Source organism: Diceros bicornis, chromosome 5, assembly GCF_020826845.1.
Source record: "Diceros bicornis minor isolate mBicDic1 chromosome 5, mDicBic1.mat.cur, whole genome shotgun sequence".
NCBI lineage: Eukaryota > Metazoa > Chordata > Mammalia > Perissodactyla > Rhinocerotidae > Diceros > Diceros bicornis.
Genome location: NC_080744.1, coordinates 13727832 through 13747403, shown reverse-complemented (window position 1 = coordinate 13747403; position 19572 = coordinate 13727832). Strand labels below are relative to the sequence as shown.

Here is a 19572-nt window from a genome sequence, read left to right as displayed (position 1 = left end):
ATACTAGGCCCTCTTTGTATAGTTGTGCAATTTTACATCACATTTCTAGATTCAGTGTCCTTGTTGAAAGTCAGGGAATGAGATGGGGACAGGACTTTAAATTAGCATTCTGTGAATGCCTAGAAATCTAAAAAGAACTATGAAGATCCTACAACCATTTAATTGCATATTGTTTCCAACTGCAAGAACTTATTTGTACAATTTAGGATATTTGTGGTATGTACAATTAACATAAAATACATAAAAATACATAAAATACATACATAAATACATACATAAAAATACATAAAAAACAAATTAGAAGCTGAGACTCATATATGACTGAAATAATCTTCTATATCTTCCAAGTTTTATTTTTTTATTAAGAAAACTATTGGTTCTATAATAATTGTTAAAATTTGGATTTATAAAATACATTTATACAAAGAAAATATCACTATTACTTGTTTTAAATATGTTCTACACCTAGGGCAATTGATATTAGTGGACAAATATCTTAAGCTATCTCTAACTTTAACAAGCTTGCCTTACATGTGTATTACCTGAATATTCTTTGGCAATACTTCACCTTCCATCCCAGGAATATGAGGTCCTGTGTGTGGCTTTGGCTCAAGCCAGAAAGAAACCAGCCAACGAATGACAATAACACGAGCCTTGATGAAAGGCTCCTTTGTGCAATAGATTGCTTCATTGGTTTCAGTATCCTTCTTTATCATGACATAATGTGGCTTTGGTCTCATCTGTGGGATATCTGTGTAAAATAAAAGGAAAACAAAAACCAAAATGAGAAAGGAATTATGCTTAGATAAATCTACACTTTTAAACATTTGAGAAAACACTGTGATGACAGCCTGGTTTTAGAAACAGATTTAGTACAAAAATGACATTTTTAAATAATCTGCTAGATATCAGCACGGAATCTAGAAGAGTGAACCATACATGGCTGACACATGAAAACATATCTTTTTGCAAAATATCATTAGAAGGCTCAATGAACCCAGTCTAAATACAGAGAAGCTTCCAGAGCCATTTAAAATTAATGAGCGCTCACTTTAATTAACCTAAGACTGAGACACATATTTTGAAGTCATACAAAGTATGAGAATTTTTCCTTGATTTTCCAGCAAAAATATTTTTAAAGTAAATATTGTTCCCAATGGGAAAGCTTTGCTACCCTGACTAATTTAAGTCATTTCTACTTGCCCTAAGGGTTTTGCGTAAGCCTGTTAGTTGCCTAAACTTGACAGAGCTTAAAATAGGAACATCTTTCTGCAAAAAGAGCATTTCCTCATACAGACTGCCAATGCCTTCTATATATGGCAGAGATTTGCTTCTAACCCAGGATTTGTCCATGAGGCTCTAACTTCAAGGCTCCACCAGATGTCTTGGCACAGCCACTAAACACTGGACAAGACATGATCAAAATACATGACAGTGTAATTAATCACACAGAATTTGAATAAGACATACTAAATCGAACTCTTGAGGGACCTTAATAAGAAAACTTATAATATAGTTTAAGGATCATACTCAACATTAGAATTAAGTTTAATTTATAATCAAAACTATTTCTGGTGGGCTAACTTTTCCAATAGGTGAGATCCAGAGAATAAATTTTTAAAAAAGCTCTTCACTCTCAACAAAAATTTCCTATCAATAAAACTCCACTTTCAGATGAACCAAGGTATAATACCTCTAATCAATCAATACAAATATTAAATGGTATCGGTTTTCTATAAGTAACAAATGTCAACTTTACATTAAGGTATATTTTATGCTTATGTCTGATCTTTTGGAAAATTCCAAAGACTACCTACCAAGTGCAGGATGATATAAACTGTTCTCCTTGCAGATGTTTGGAAAAATGTAAGGCAAGTAGTATTTCTTAAAATGTGAAAACAAAAATGAAAATCCTCTTTCTTGGTTTTCTTTATTCTTCCATTCTAAACTTTTTACCTAAAAATGAACAACACAATTAGAATTATTCCAGGAGACAGAAACAATTATTAGCTATTATAAACAAGCCTGTAAAAGGTTACTTAAGCAATACACTAAACTGTTACACTGTGAAGATAGATATAGCTAAATTTATATATTTATGTATATAACTTATGTACATAAATATATAAAGGATAAATCTTAAAAACTGGTCTAATGCCATGCAAATGCATGATATATGTTATATTTCAAAAATCTTAGAAGTTTAAATGTGCTCTGGAAAACTGTCAAAGTTGACTCCAAATTTGGCTCTACTGGGGCCGGCCCCATGGCTTAGCGGTTAAGTGCACGTGCTCCGCTACTGGCGGCCCAGGTTCAGATCCCGGGCGCGCACCGATGCACCGCTTCTCCAGCCATGCTGAGGCCGCGTCCCACGTACAGCAACTAGAAGGATATGCAACTATGACATACAACTATCTACTAGGGCTTTGGGGGAAAAAAGGAGGAGGATTGGCAATAGACGTTAGCTCAGAGCCGGTCTTCCTCAGCAAAAAGAGGAGGACTAGCATGGATGTTAACTCAGGGCTGATCGTCCTCACACAAAAAAAAAATTCGGCTCTACTAATGACAAAGATACTAATGTTCTTTTCCCTTTGCCCCTTCCTAAATAATTCATCCTAAAAGTCATACAAAAACATATGTGCGAGGGAGGGGGAAGGAGTAAAAGCAGTGGCAGTCAAGCGCAGGTAATCAGAGCCTGACCAGAGGAAGCAGGGCATCCATGAAGCAGGGTAGCAGAAGCAGGAGTCCAGTGGGGACTCAGAGCCTGAGAGGGGTGAGGACATGTCCATGAAGTGAGGGGTAGGGGGATCAGAGGGGACAGAGCAGCAAAATATAGGGTGTGGGAATTCCAGCAGGGTGAGGAAGATACCTAAGTAGGAGGGATGGTAAAGGCCCAGAGTGGGCCACAATGAGATACCACTGTATACTCACTTTAGAACGGCTAAAATTATAGACTCACTCTACAACTGTTGGTGAGGATGTCTCATTCATTGCTGGTGGAATGTAAAAAGGTCTAACCATTTGGAAAACAGCTACTCTACAACCCAGCCATGGGTTTATTTACCCAAGGGAAAATAAAGTTTATGTCTACCCAAAGACTTGTTTACCAATATTCAGAGCAGTTTTATTTGTAATAGCCAAAAACTGGAAACAACTCACATTACCACCAACAGGTGACTGGATAACAAGTTGTGGTATATCCATACAATGGAAAGCTACTCAGCAATAAAAAGGACCAAACTATTGATACATACAACAATATAAATGATTTTCAAAATAGTTATGCTGAAGAAAAGAAGCTAGACCAAAAAAAAAATATGTACCACATGATTCCATTTATATGAAAATATGGAAAATACAAACTATAGTGACAAAAATCAGATCAATGGTTGCCTGGGGATGGGATGGAGGTGGGAAAAGGATGGATTACAAAGGGGTCCGAGGACTTTTAGGGTGTTAGAAATGTTCATTATATGATTGTGGTGATGGTTTCATGGCTGCACACGTGGAATAAAATTCATAAAATTATATATTTCAAACATTGTAATTTACTGTTTGTCAATTATATCTCAATAAACCACTAAAACAATTTTAAAAATCTATATGAAGTGTACAAGCTTTTTTTTAAAGAAAAACTAGTAATAATAATGACAGTAACAACTATCCACTATAGAACACTTAACTGTGTGTCACGTAATTTTTTTTTCTAAGTACTTTGAACTAATTATTTAAGCCTCAACACCAAAATGGGATAGGTATTATTTTTATCTCTACTTTAAGCACAGAAACGTTGAGTAATTTGCCAAAGGTTCCACTCTCAGTAAGACGTAGAATGAGGATTCAAGCCCTGGCAATCTCGCCCAGGGTCCAAATTAACTCTATAATGTTTGTTTCTGAAGCATGGGGAATTTTTGTGTTTGGAACAGTTATAAGAAATGTGTATGTGCTGAGAGTGTTTTCATCAATCAGGACACACACATATCATATCTAGAGATGAACAGGTTATTTTATAGCATACATGCACCTAGAAATTTAAAAAGTACAACTATGTTTAAGTGTAAATTACATTCCCTGACCCCCACCCCATCCTCAGTCCACCTCCTCAGCTGCTGCCTCTTGGCAGACTGATCCCTAAATCAGTTATTAGTTTTTCACTTAGAGTACCACAGCTGCTGATTATAAATGAAAGGATTAGAAAGGAAACCCAACTGGTTCACATAAAAAAGTATATACATAGAGTCTACTTTAAAATTTCTCCAGCTCCCTTTCCAAGAGGTTCATAATCCCTCTGATGAATTTTATTTCAGGAAGGGCATACTAACATATATTTTCAAAAGTAAAAATTTGTCACCCTTCCTTCAGGAAAATAAGCAAATATCTACTATGACAGAATAAGGGTAAGAGAGGGAAAAACGAATTACCCACACAGGATAGTAAGGGGGGTGATAGTAAAGAAGATAACACGTACCTGAATTACTATATACTTTAAAAGTGCTTCAAGAAAATAGCTTGTGAGATCTTCCTGTCCTTTATCTCCTGATTGTGGGGGAACAAGAGGAGTGATTTCCTCTATAGTGACTTGAGCTACACAAAGACAAAAGAGAAGTTTAGTATAATCACAAAACAAATTTAATAATACAACAATGACCCAAATAAAATTTAACTGCAAAACATAAATGCAATGAATACTGCGTGAAAACGTTCTAACAATTGAACCTTGAAATAAATCTGGTAATCCTGATAGTCCACCAAAACCACCATAAACTTTAATGATCAGCTGTTTCATGAACCCTTTATTGAGAGAATGTGACATAGGGATGGACAGACAGATATGCAAGAATTCAGAGTGAATAATATCTCACTTGAGAAAGAACTTCTCATGATATTTTAAAATTCACATTAAGAGTGTTCATTACAAAAATTCCATAATATAATGAGAAACATTAATAATAATGTGTTTATTCATCTATTAAAGGACAATCTGGGGGCCGGCCCCGTGGTTTAGCGGTTAAGTGCAGGCGCTCTGCTACTGCTGGCCCAGGTTTGGATCCCGGGCGCGCACCAACGCACCGCTTCTCTGGCCATGCTGAGGCCGCGTCCCACGTACAGCAACTAGAAGGATGTGCAACTATGACATACAACTATCCAGTGGGGCTTTGGGGGAAAAAAAGGAGGAGGATTGGCAATAGATGTTAGCTCAGAGCTGGTCTTCCTCAGCAAAAAGAGGAGGATTAGCACAGATGTTAGCTCAGGGCTGATCTTCCTCACAAAAAAAAAAACGACAATCTGATTGCTCTGGGTAATGACCATGCTAACTCTTTAAGGTAGCCTCTTAATTCAAAGGATGAAATACTATTTCCTTCTCAAAATGAAATAAAAGTTAGCATCTTAGTTCCTTGATTACAAAAGTTCACTTATAAAATAAAATGTGTACAACTTTTTACTTTTCAGATATTCAAAAACATTCATTATAACAAATGTAAATTCAAAAAAAAAAAAAATCAATCCACAACTAGATGAATTCTCTTAAATATTTCCTAAGCAGCACAATTAGCTCCTGGTTTAGCACAGGCAGGTCCCAAAACCTGTTCCTCAGTAAATATCAGCCAAGTAATTAAGCTCACAGAAATGGATTTTTTTACAGTCCTCTTTGCACAAAGTCAAACATACTTGTACTTCAATGTACATCCAAATTAACTCAAGGACACAGGACGATATATGAGAATTAGAAATTAAAGACAAATATAAAATGGTCTGTATTAATCATGTGTTTCTGATGCTTTAACGTCAGGCGCCTTGCTGGCCCTGGAGAGAATGGCCCTCTCAGGGCTAGCTAATTACTAGAGATAGTACACGATGGGCCCCGAGAGTGTGCCTTCCATATGCAAACCAACCAATCCAGAGCCCACACCTCTACTGCCGCCTCCAGTGGGCTCTCACACTCTGGGCCACTATTCCCCTGACCTAATCATCCCAGGGCCAGGTACCAGGCAACTAGGGATAGCCCCTTTGCCCCAGGGCCTGCTGAAATTATCCAACCTAGCCAATCACCCTGCCTCGAACATTCCTGCCCGCAGAAACCACAATAAGGGCTCTTGCCCATGATAGCCGCACTGCCCCCACCTGCCCCAACTGATCCTGATGCTTCCCCGTCTGGCCGCCCTCCCTGGTGTAGCATGTCCCCTCCTCTTGGGAACTGTGAGTAACAAACTGTTTTTTTAATGGCAACTGTCTCCTGATCTGTTGGCCTCATCATAACTGAATAATAATAAAAACTACATTTTAAAACATGGCCTTGGATTACCCAGTCAATAAATGTACAGACATTTAAAAATATATATTAAGAGACTATACAGAAAATTTTAAAATACTAGACCTCATGAATCTTACTTTCTTGAAGGTTGAGTGGAGGATTAATGAGATTATCTAAAGTTCGAGGTCCATGTTCAGATTGTGGTGCTGAAAATCCAGGGATTAAGCATGAAAACATCCAAAGCTGTTCTTTGCTGCAGTTATTCTGAAGAGCTTGCAACCATAATAAGAAAAGACGAACACCTTCCCTCCTGATCTAAAATAAAATGAAAAACAGTATTTTTATTTATAATGGATATATTTTCCTCCTTTTAAAGCCAAAATTCTCTAGAAGATGATTACAGAATGATACCTTGCAAAGAGGGGAAGGAAAGGAAGGGAGGAGAGAGAGGTAGAAGAAGAGAAGGAAGTACAGAGAGATATTACACCCATGACACTTATTGAACCCTTATCTATAAATTTAAATTCATGGATTTTGAACAAATAAAGAATGAACTTGGCCTCTAACTACTTAAAGCCATCAGGTAATTTTTATCCTATAATTTTCATTTGTAAAAAATCAGAAAATCATTTTCTTCTTGTTTACATCCCTCCTTCCCACCACCACCAGTCTAACGGAAAAAGCAAGAAGAGAGGGCAACCACTGTTCCTTGCTGTAACAAGTGTGGTAAGAGGAGGAATGGTTATGGGGATCCTGGTACATTGCTAACTCAACGCTCTTGTCCTTAAAACCTTATCAGTCTCTGAGATTGTCTCACTTATTATTTGCTGCTAAGCTGCAAAGCAGGAATTTTGGCCTATTACTATATTCTAAGCACCTAGGACAATTCCCCAGACACAGAAGACAATAAATATTTGAATCAATGAATGAATTCTCTCCCAGGAAGAAAATGGAAAAATACAGAGGAAAATTCAATCTCTGACAAGCGAAACACCAAGTTCCTCACTAGCCTAGCCTCACAGGTAGCTTTGGGAGTTACCCACCACAGCCTGGTTAACGGCTACCGTCCAAGCTATCCAACCGCTGCCACCCTCACGGTTAGTCAGGTAGCAGGATAAAGACGCAGGAAGCCTTCTTCCCGTGTGCCGCTATACCCAAGCCTTGATGCCAAAAGCACCTACAATATGAGACTTCTATCTAACCTAAAGCAAGATGGTTTTGGTCTGAGTAGCTTCTCTTAATCACAGCACAATGAGATGATGGGAAAAAAGAAAAAAAAGAAAGAAAAGAAACAAAACCAACACTTTTACACAGATCTCCTACTTTCCTATACATCTAAGAATAGCTATGGTAAATGAAGAAGAATTCACTGAATGACTAAATAATTTTTGTTTTCTGGGGACCAGAGTAAAGTAATTCTGGTGAATGAGTCAATGCAGCGGCAAAAGTACAACCGTTTTTCAATAGCCTGGTCAATCTAGTATGTATTTTCATACATACTGAGTATGTTGCCATATTTTAAGTGACTTCACTTCAATTAAATGAAGACAATTCAAAATTCTTTAGGAAAAAGGTGACGGAGGAAAAGCGGAATAGGTAGCTGTATGCTTTATCCAGTTTTTAAAAAGTCATAGAAAAGAAATACAATTATATGTATTATACCTTCAAGGAGTTTCCTGTGTGGAGTAGTTTCTTTAAAATCAATCCTGAAAAGAAAACATGATTTTAAATATTCATATCATCTTATTTGTTTCTAAATGTCAGAGTTCTCGGTCAGACTTGAAAACACTATAAAACAAGTCCTTGGCAACCTCCAAATTATTCTTGGTGACCTTGATATCCCTCTGGTCATAATCTTGGGACCAGAAGGGCATATAAAAAGTCACCTTTTCAACACATGGTTTATTGCAATTGAACATGATTTATTCTATTGAAACAAACCCAAACAAACACCTAAACCCAAAATTGCATTTAAAACAACCATGTATGTATATCTCCTATTTAGACTAAGAATATAATTACTTTCTCCATCACTAATACAAATAAAAACCACTGTAGAAAATTTCCATTTAGTTAACCACATAAACATCTATAACTCTAATACGTCCTAATAAATATTTCCATTATACTAATTAATTTTCTTTTTCAAAATATTCAAAACCATATTTACTATTCCTTTTTCTTTCACATTATACAATATTTCAAATCTACAATGAAACACTGAAATAAACGTTAACAAACATCCAAATGTCCACCATTTGGTCTGAACAAATCTAAACACATACAGTCCTATGTTTCTTTTAATTTCAAAATTTCAAGAATTTACATTATCTATAATGTTTTATCTAACAGTAAAAGTATTATTGAAGCCTTCCGTGAACCCATCTCGAATCATTTTCTTCCTTCCCTTCCCAGTGGAAACCATTACCCAGATTTTGGTATTAATTATTTCCAAAAATATTTTTATATTATTAATACTTATTTATAAATCCATAAAATATTTAGAATTGGTTTATATGTTTAAAATCTTATAACAGTAACAAGAATTTCTTCCACACCTATTTGTTCTAATCCTGCATTTATTATCCTTTCTAGTAACATCAAGATTACATATATAAAATATATATATATAATGATCAAACCTGTAACTTTATTTGGTTAAGTGTCATTTGTCATACAAAAATAAGCTTGGGGCCGGCCCGGTGGCGCAAGCGGTTAAGTGCGCGCGCTCCGCTGCTGCGGCCCAGGGTTCGCTGGTTTGGATCCCGGGCGCGCACCGACGCACCGCTTGTCAGGCCATGCTGTGGCGGATTCCCATATCAAGTGGAGGAAGATGGGCACGGATGTTAGCCCAGGGCCGGTCTTCCTCAGCCAAAAGAGGAGGATTGGCAGATGTTAGCTCCGGGCTGATCTTCCTCACACACACACACAAAAAATAATAAGCTTTAGTGTTTCAACAAACTGTGTTGATTTATCTGCAATTCCCTTCCTTATGGTTGAGCAAATTCAATTTCTTAAAGCAATACTACGTAAATCCCAGTCCTTAATCAGCTCTCCTAAAATATTTATATATGTTAAATGCATTGTGGTATTGTGGATTGGATCCTGGAACAGAAAAAGAACATAAGTGGAAAACCAATCAAATCTGAGTTAGTTCGGAGTTTAATTAACAGTAAACAAACAAAACAAAACCTTATACATGTGGTATCATACAAAACAAGTCATTCTATAAGATGCTTTTCACATCTAACATTAGCTTCTAAAATTTATTTATTTATTTATTTTTGTGTGTGTGAGGAAGATCAGCCCTGAGCTAACATCCGAGGCCAATCCTCCACTTTCTGGTGAGGAAGATCGGCATTGAGCTAACATCCATGCCCACCTTCCTCTACTTTATAGGGGACGCCGCCACAGCATGGCTTGACAAGCGGTGCGCTGGTGTACGCCCGGGATCCAAACCTGCGAACCCCCGGGGCACCGAAGCGGAGCGAGTGCACTTAACCGCTACACCACTGGGCCAGCCCCTGAAATTTATCTATACTGATCTGTGTAGCTCTAGTTAATACATTTTAACTGCTGTATACTACTACTGTATTGTATGAATATACCATTAATCATCTCATCTGTCTTTATGTTAGGACATTTGGTTTGTTTTCAAATTTTGCTCTTCCTAAGAATACTATAATAAATGTTCTTGTTCATGATTCCTTGTACACGTGTGAGTTTCCCCAGGGTATATAAATAGGAATGAAATTACTCATCTTCAACTTTACTAAATATTGGAAAATTCTCTCCAAAGCAGTTGAGAAAATCAGCAGTACTACTAGCAGTGTATGAGAGTGCTGTGGTAACACATTCTTGGCAACACAAAACACTGGCAGATACTCTAATATTCGCCAGTCTGATGAGTGTTAAATATTTTAATGTTTTCATTTGATGTTTCCTAGTGACACTGAGCATCTTTTCATTTAGCCATTCAAGTTTCTACAAATTGCCTGTCATATCCTTTGTATGTTTTTTTAATTGGGATTTCTGTTTTGTTTAATCTAAGAGTTCCTTATACATACTGGCTACTAATTGGTTCTCAGTTCTATTAATTGGAAATATATCCTTCCAAGCAACTCAGCCATGTTTTATTGACTGGGATGGGTGGTATCTTCTGATGTACAAAAATTTTAAGTTTCAATATAGTCAATTCACCAATGTTTTTCTTTCACACGTGTATTTACTGTATCTAAAGAAATACTTCCCTACCTAAAACTTATAAAAATGAACCAAATAGTCTCTTCAAGAAGTTTTAAAGTATTACTTTTCACATTTAAGTCCTGAAATCCATCAGAAATTTATTTCTGTGCACCGCAATAACAGAGTTTCTTTCCCCCAAATAGACACCCAATTGTATTACTAACTCTTTCAGGGTTTATAACGAAATGAAATGCTATCTCAATCATACTTCAAGTTTCATATATAAGTCTGAGTCTTTGGCTGGCCTTGAAGTCCTTTTGCATTAGTCTACTTGTCCATCCCTGCACCAATGATACTGTCTTAATTATTACAACTTTATAACACATCTTGTTATTGGGTACGGAAATATCCAACAACACCATCTTCCCTCTCCCCTGTGTTATTCTTCCAAGTTGCTTTGGCTTTGATTTTCCATATAAATTTTAGGATAAACTTGCCGGGCTACACTAAAAAGTCCCTACAGGAATTCTGAATAAGAACTGTTATCTTTATACTGTCAAGCCTATCATCCACGAATATTGCATAAGATTCCATTTATTCAAGTCCTTTCTTGTTCTTTAATAATCATATCATTGCCATATATTAATCTAATATTTTAAATGACTACAGAATATACACTTTCAAGCACACTGGAACATTCTCCAGGAGAGACTATATTCTGGTCCATGAAATGTGTCAAAAACTTTAAAAAGATTAAAATCATAAAAAGTGTATTTTTTGACCACAAAAGAATTAAGTTAGAAATCACAAAAGAAAGAAATCTGTGGTAACATCAAATATTTCAAAATTTAAAAAATCACACTCTTAAAAGAGTTATGGGTCAAAGAAACCAAAAGGGACATTAAAAACTACTTTCAACTGAATGAAAATGAAAACAATATATTAAAATTCATAGGATGAGCTAAAGTAAAGCTTAGAGGTAAATTTATTGCCTTTAAAGGCCTATACCGAAAAAGAAGAAAGGTAACAAATTAATATCCTAGACTTCTATCTTAAGAAAATACAAATAGACAAGCAAAATAAACCCAAAGCAAGCAAAATTGTTTTAAAATATAAAAGACTAGAATGGAAATCAATGAAATAGAAAGCAGAAAAAGAACAGAAAAAATTAAAAATACCAAAGTTAGTTCTCTGAAATGATCAACATTGATGACAGATGCTTAGCTAAAGTGGTCAATAAAATGAGAAAGAAAATACAAATTACCAAATTCAGAAATGAGAGGAGACATCACTACTGACCCCATAGGAATAAAAAGGATTATTATGAGACTAACTTGAACAACTTTACACCAAATTAGACAAATAAGATGAAACAAATTCCTAGTATGATATAAATTATCCAAACAGACTCAAAGACAAATATAAAATCTGAATACATCTATAACAACTAAAGAAATTGAATTAACAGTTACAAATCTTCTCACAAAGAAATGCCCAGGTCCAAATGGCTTTACTTGTGAATTCTACCAAATATTTAAAGAAATAGTACCAACTGTTCACAAACTCTTGTTAAATAAAAGAGGAGGGAACACTTCCCAATCTATGCATAAGGCTACTGTTACCTTGATAATAAAGCCAAAGACATCACAAGAAAAGAACACTACAGAGCAACACCCCTCATAAACACAGAGGCAAAAACCTTTAAAAAATTATTAGCAAACTAAACTAAGGGACGACAAATGGTAACCACATGGGATTTATCTCAAGGATGCAAAGTTGGCTTAACACCGGAACCAATTAGTGAAATACACAATATTAACAGAATAAATAATAAAACCACCAATGACATTGATAATGATCATGTCAATAGATGCAGAAAAAGCATCTGACAAAATACAATGCCCATTCATGATTAAAAACTCTCAACAAACTGGGACCAGAAGAGAACTTTTCCAACTTGATAAATAGCATCTATAAATTTTTACATCATACATAACGGTGAAAGACTACTTTCTGCCTCACATCAGTAATAACGCAAGCATGTCTGCTCTTACCACTTTTATTCCACATTGTACTAGAGGAACAATAAACAAAAAAAGAAAGAAGAAATTAAAGGCAACAGATTAGAAATAAAAAAGTAAAACTATCTTAATTTGCAATTGGCATAATCCATACATAGAAAATCAAAAGGAATCTACAATAAGACAAATAGAATCAACGAGTTATAATAAACTAGAAACACTATAAATGTCTATTAATTGATGAGTAAATAAATGGTATAGCCATACAATAGAATAATATGCAGCAATAAAAAGAAATGCTGATATATGCTATAATATGGATAAATTATTATCCCCCCCAAAATTATGCTACGTGAAAGAAGCCAGATACAAACAACTACAAACCGGATGATTTCATTTATACAAAACTGCAAAAAGACAAATTTATTGAGGACAGAACGCAGATTGGTAGTGGGAAAGGCAACTGACTGTAAATGGGCTCAAAGGAATATTTTAGGGTGATGGAAATGTTCTAAAACTGGACTGTGGTAACTCTAAATATTAACTGAAAATCACTGAACTATTTACTTAAATGGATAAATTAAAGCTACTTTAAAAAAATCAACTAGAGTCACTGATTTATTTTCCTTTATACACAAGACAAAAAAGAAAGGAAATAGAGTTTCAGGATTCTTCTGCATGACAAAGAAAAATGACCATTTATGTATTTTCTTAAGTTAGACATTTATCAGAATATTAATCATAACAACTAGATAGCCTAAAGGTCTTTGGAGATTTAAGGCTACATTCCTCAGGAGACACAATAAACTTTTGAAGTTCAGATGTCTCAAAAGAAAGTTTCTTCACAAACTTCAAGGACATTATGATTATGAAACACAAAATAGGATTTCATTATTCTGTTGAGCACCTTATCACATGCTTATTAGCAATTCATGTCTTCTCTGATCTATTTAAATATTTTGCCTATTTTAAAAATTGATTTGTCTTATTATTGAGTTGCAAGTGTTCTTTATACATTACGAGTACATCCTTTTCTGTCTTGAACTTTATCCAGAAAGTGTATTCTAAAATGCTCTACTATTTAGAATTTCGTCCTTTTTAGCCCCTACATCAATATCTCTCCTATTATGTCCAGAGTTCCTTTTGTTTCTGGAACTGCTAATTGGGATGGCTCATAGTTTCAAAGCCTCAGAGAAGATTTCATTTGCCATAACTGATTAAGAAATGTAGGATCCACACAAATCTATGACTCCCTTTTTTAAGAGAAACAAATATGATTTTTACAAATGAATATAAGGCCTATAACATTCTACTTCAACAATGTAGCTCTCGTGGCCATCCACCCCCACGAGAGAAGGGTTATGATAATCCATAGCAATCAGCCCTGACAACACTGAGACACTGAACCAAAGCCAGCAATTGCCTACCTGCAGACTCTTTTTTTTAATCTGAGGGGGAAAAACTGTCTTATAATGAGAGCTCGAGAGGCCTGTGGTGATACTGTGATTGTTACAGAACTAGACTTCAAGCTGGCAAGCATCTTGGCTTAGTTTCTGGGAACATAAAGTCTGTGGCCTCCTGCCTATTTGGTCTGACAGTAAGCCACAGTAGGTTTTCTTTTTTTTTCCCTTTTTCTTTTCAGCCTCATTTTATGATCGCGGAAGCTCTACTTTGGCTCCAAGTAGTAAGCTTAACTCCAGTTCCCCCGTTTTTTGGTGTGGAGCGAACTGCCAGCTGACACTGCCTGCTTTCACACCTGGAGCCCACGGCTTCCGCTCGACTTGGCATTTTGCATTCCTCTTCCATTTCTGATTTACAGGGATGTTTATTTTGATGCTGAGCCTGCTTTCATTTTTTTGGTTTTACACTTTTATCATCACTGCTAATATATTCAGAGTAAATGAACAGGTGGATCAAAGAAATTTACTATGCCATTTTGACTGGAAATCCTTCATCTATGTTTTTATCTTATATTCTCAGTATGTCTAGTCTGGTATTCTTTATTTTATTTTTACTAAAGTATAAACTATGAACTCATTTTAAATAATGACCAATCCATTAAAGAGCATTTTCATATATTTTCATTTCTTCAAATGTGAAACACGTATTTAAATTACTTACCAATACTATGAAACTGCCATCGCTGATGAATTCTTTCTGGAAGAAGTTGTAAAATTTTCTAAAAATCAATATGAATAAAACAAAGAAAAGAATGAATAGCAAGTAATGAGTCCACATCCTGCTCAATGTGAAAAATTAAACAAAGAGCTTACACTAAGCCTTTAGAGTTTCTTATGTAAAAGACATAATTTCAAATACAAAATAGTCTTTGGGCTAATCTGATAGTGGCATTATTCACAATAGAGATACTGGCATTATTTCAGCACTGGCATACTGATCAGTATTTGAAAACTAAAAACAACAAGCTATACTAACAAAGACTTGGAATAGGAAATTAACAAAATTTATCTTTTACAATGATGTGGAAAGTATATTTCTCCTTAGTGATTACATACTAACTCTAACATATCAAAATGCTCATTTACTATTCTTAGAATTTCTGCATTGTGGATATTACTCATTAGTTTTGAATTCTTTCAGATATTAATACTTGTGACATTTTCTCTCACTTTGAGTAGTTCTTTCTCCTGTTTTGATAAACCTAGGAGAAATATTTTGATTTCACAAAAATACCATCAAATATTTGTACTGAATTAATTCAAACAATGACCAACCCATTAAAGAGCATTTTCATATATTATATGTTATGATACTTATATGTTATGTATGTAGGTACTTATATGTTATGATAGCTATAGGTATGAGAACAAAATTTAAAAATTCTGGAACCCTACAGTTAAGCTAACATATAGGTTTCCATTAATTGGGAACAAACACTTCTTAAATATAATACTTTCATAATTTTTCCTTTAATTTCCTTTACATATTGCACCTGTGTGGATTATTCTAGATCAACAGCTGCCTTACTATGCTGCTGAACTATGCTCTCAATACTCATCCATTTGCTGAATGACATTTGTGTGTTTGTTGTTATTGCTGCTCTTACTACTATTATTATTTAGAAAGACCATTAACTGAATGTTCATAAGAGCCGAACACTAAAGTAGATCCTTTATGAAGTTTATTAATTTCATTTGACAAATGAGGAAATGGGTTAAGTAACGTGCTTAGGTTAGAAAGTGGAAGAACAGAGATTCCAACCTCAATATGCCTATTTTCAAAACTTGTGCTTTTACACTATTCTTACTCAAAGGATGGTATACATGTTTCACACTTCTCTATCTTCCCTTTGATGTAATCTTTAGTTCATCTCATACAAGACAATGATGAAGAAATTATAAAGTCCTTCACAGATAAACACTGGTCCCACCTGGGATACATAAACTTCTTTACCTTTCCCTTCCTCATATTTCTCCCACAGCTAGCCAACAACTGTATAACTGTATTTATTTTGGTGTGAAAAGAAATAAAATTATAGAAAGTTGAAAAGACGAGTTTGTGAAGTACTCAAAAGCACTCCTAAATTATGACTATTAAATTATACTTTAGAGTTAACCCCTTATAAAATGTAAATAAACATGTCTATATCTTTTTTATGTGGTTAATATAAAGATGAAAGAAATTATGTGTATTCTAAAGAAGAAAACAGAATACAAATCCCATGCCATATTATTAACATTACATAATAATGCTTTTTATTCCAGAAAAAGGAAATCACTTTATTTATAATTTCTCGATTTTTTTTTAATCATCATTAGTCTCTAAAGGTAGAGGTCAGATATTATTGTCTCCATTATAAGTAGAAAAACAGAAGCACACAGGTTAAATATTTTTTCCAAAAGATGAAAACTCTGTATCTAATATCTTTTTTCTAATAAAATTGAGTGATTCATTAAAGATAAACATTTCCATTCAAAGAACAACAAATGATCAGTATATATTACATATAGGAAAATAAACATTGTTTTTTAATAAAAGGAATACCCTGAAAAAGTTTCTATTAACTAATCAATCATCTCAGTTTCCTGAATGTAGGGCAAACAGGAATATCTGAAGGAACACTTTCTAAGAATTATTATCTGCTTTCTCTGTGGGTACTTTTCCTCTTTCTCAAAACATCCATGTTTTAATACTACCCTTGTAAATAGTCATGCAAACACTTGGGGAAGTAAATATAAGCAAATTCCTCAAGGTTAATGACTAATGAAAATTAACTGCAGAACAGGTACCAACACCAGTTAGTTCCCTCTGGAACTCTTAAAAAAACAAAAGAAAATTCTTTTTTTCAGCTGTGACTAAATCAATAGCTAAGGAAGATATCAATTAGATTGTTCAAATTCTTCTAAACTATATCAAAATACTCAAAATACAAAACAGTGAACTATCTTGAGCAGCAGACAGAATAGCTCAATCTTTAGAAACTGATTTCCAAATTCTTTACTGCGCCTTTCAAGTTATGAGGTCTAATCCTGACTTTCCCCAGATCTCTAAATTCTCGATAAAGATCAGAATACTCCCATCACTGTTTGATTTGAAAGACAAAATGAAAAGCAAGAAGTTATTTTAAAAGCGGGGGTGTGTGTGTGTGAGAGAGACCCTAATTTTCATCAGGGTGCGAAAAATAAAACACAAATCTTAGCAGAGTATCAAATGTTGCTATGTTTCCTTCTGTTTATTTAGCAATAAAGATTTGTCCCATCCCAATCCAAAGTAATATAGAACAATTTATAAAACATTTAAAACCATTTTATACAAGTTTGTAATAAAAAGCAGCTAAAGAAGAAATGATGAATTCCTTAGATATACAACAGTTCCAAGCACTTACCCTCTCAGGTAAGGATGTTTTATTTTTTATTTTTTTTAAAGATTTTATTTATTTTATTTTTCCCCCCAAAGCCCCAGTGGATAGTTGTATGCCGTAGCTGCACATCCTTCTAGTTGCTGTATGTGGGACTCGGCCTCAGGATGATCGGAGAAGTGGTGCCTCGATGCGCACCCGGGATCCGAACCCGGGCCACCAGCATCGCAGCGCGCGCACTTAACCACCAAGCCACAGGGCCGGCCCAGGATGTTTTAGAATTAAGAAAAAAAAAAAAAAACTCTCCATGTATGTAAACCTCCCACAAATTAAAATTTTCATTGTTTGCAAATACATTGAATATAGTACCAATTTTGTGGCGTTGAGTGCATAAAAACATAATCTATGTTTGTACCTCAAAAAATAATTAAGAATTAAGTCAGGTATATTTTTAGGTTTAAAAATGTGATTCATTTCTTGGCAAGTATGGCAGATTCACAGTGTTTTATTATATGCTTCATAGTTTCAATATATTCCTTTGTATGTTCCAAGAATTATTTTTGGAAAAAAAAAGTTAGATTGGCAATTACTTACCTCAAAAATAAAAAGTATAGCATCCAATTCTTCCCTTTGAGACTTGTGACCTAAAACATTTTTACAGAAAAATATTTTAAACATTATCATTTTGTCTTCATTGTTAACAACCACTTAAAAAACCTTAAAATATTTTAAGCATTGAAGGTTTTTTCTGATTCTTCGATAAAACGTTTAAAGCACATTCTGTTCAATGTGTAGACAACATCATAGCATCTCTCTCTTCTCTTTTTCAACAACCAAATTTAGATTCTACATATTTATGTCTAAAGACAAATGATAATATACTCTGGAGAACTTTAAATGAACTCTGAAAATGAAAATATGACAATGTCGATTCAAACCTGACACGTGCTCCTAGGGCAGAGCAAAGAAGGTGGGGAAACAGGTAAACCTGACCAGGGAAAAGCGAATCTTCTAAGCGTCCTCAAAGTAAAAATGGTAGTACTACTAACCTACAGTGTGAGTGGGGTGTCTAAAAGCTATCTGACAAAAAGAAGTGAAATAATACTAAAATTCCAACGTCTAAGAGTCTATCTTGGTTTTTTGTTTGTTTGTTTTTTTGTTTTTTTGGTGAGGAAGATTAGCCCTGAGCTAACATCCATTGCCAATCCTCTTCCTTTTGCTAAGAAGATTGGCCCTGGGCTAATATCTGTGCCCATCTTCCTCTACTTTATATAGGATGCTGTCACAGCATGGCTTGACAAGCAGTGTGTCGCTGCACGCCCGGGATCTGAACCTGCAACCCCCAGGCCGCCGCAGTGAGGCACACGCACTTAACAGCTATGTCACCAGGCCGGCCCCCCAAGAGTCTATTTTTAAGTGAATGTTTGTGACAATTATTTGAAACATCAACATAAGCCAGGATTGATTTTAACACATCTTACCTTTCTGTTTAAGACTAGCTTCAATAGTCACAAAATTCTCAAAGAACACATAATATATATGTGAAAAATGTTGGTCAAAAAACTGCTTAAGATCGATAGACTCTGCATTCTCTGAAAAATAAATGAAAAAAGTTTTTAGTGGTTACTATTTGCAAATATGTTAAGTCATATTCAGCAAATATTCATAGCAGCAAGTTTCCTTCAAAATAGTCAAAGAACTGCTCCTAAAATTCTATCCTATTAAAATGTTTGAGATGGGTATTTATATAACTATATCCTTGTTCCCACAACTTTAGTTTGGTTTTTTTTGTTATTTATTTATTTATTTTTTTGCTGAGGAAGATTAGCCCTGATCTAACATCTGTTGCCAATCTTCCTCTTTTTTTGCTTGAGGAAGATTAGCCCTGAGCTAACATCTGTGCCAGTCTTCCTCTACTTTGTATGTGGGTCGCTGCCACAGCATGGCTGACGAGTGTTGTAGGTCTGCGCCTGGGATCTGAACCCATGAACCTGGGCCACCAAAGCAGAACAAGCCAAACTTAACCACTACACCACAGGGCCGGTCCCCACAACTTGAGTTTTTAAAGATTTTAGTTTTAATTTTAAAAACTGGTCCAATTAGGTTATCATAATCTTTGTTTCCTACAAGAAAAGAATGTCTCAGGGAGATTTATTAAAAATTAACCAAACTAAAAAAAGAAGTCAAGTTCTATTTTCAATTCACAGCTACACCTCTCCTAACTTCTCCCCAAGACAGTTTAAAATCAGTGTTTCTAAGAGTAATAATATATCACGTCTAAAATACATTTATTA

General features: G+C 34.9%; 1 protein-coding gene across 5 annotated transcripts in view; it reads right to left on the bottom strand.

Moving 5' to 3' along the window:
* RALGAPA1 (Ral GTPase activating protein catalytic subunit alpha 1) overlaps positions 1-19572 on the bottom strand; it is a 247265-nt gene that overhangs the window by 185717 nt on the left and 41976 nt on the right. For all 5 annotated transcript variants that reach the window (XR_009220006.1, XM_058540714.1, XM_058540717.1 and 2 more), the window contains exons 2-9: positions 18760-18870; positions 17873-17922; positions 14581-14638; positions 7916-7959; positions 6391-6568; positions 4469-4584; positions 1818-1956; positions 543-751 (exon numbers count right to left, since the gene is read on the bottom strand). Coding sequence is in view for 4 of the 5 variants with exons in the window: in XM_058540714.1 (XP_058396697.1) it covers positions 543-751; positions 1818-1956; positions 4469-4584; positions 6391-6568; positions 7916-7959; positions 14581-14638; positions 17873-17922; positions 18760-18870 (905 nt within the window). In the remaining variant the exon portion in view is untranslated. The remainder of the gene's footprint in view (positions 1-542; positions 752-1817; positions 1957-4468; positions 4585-6390; positions 6569-7915; positions 7960-14580; positions 14639-17872; positions 17923-18759; positions 18871-19572) is intronic.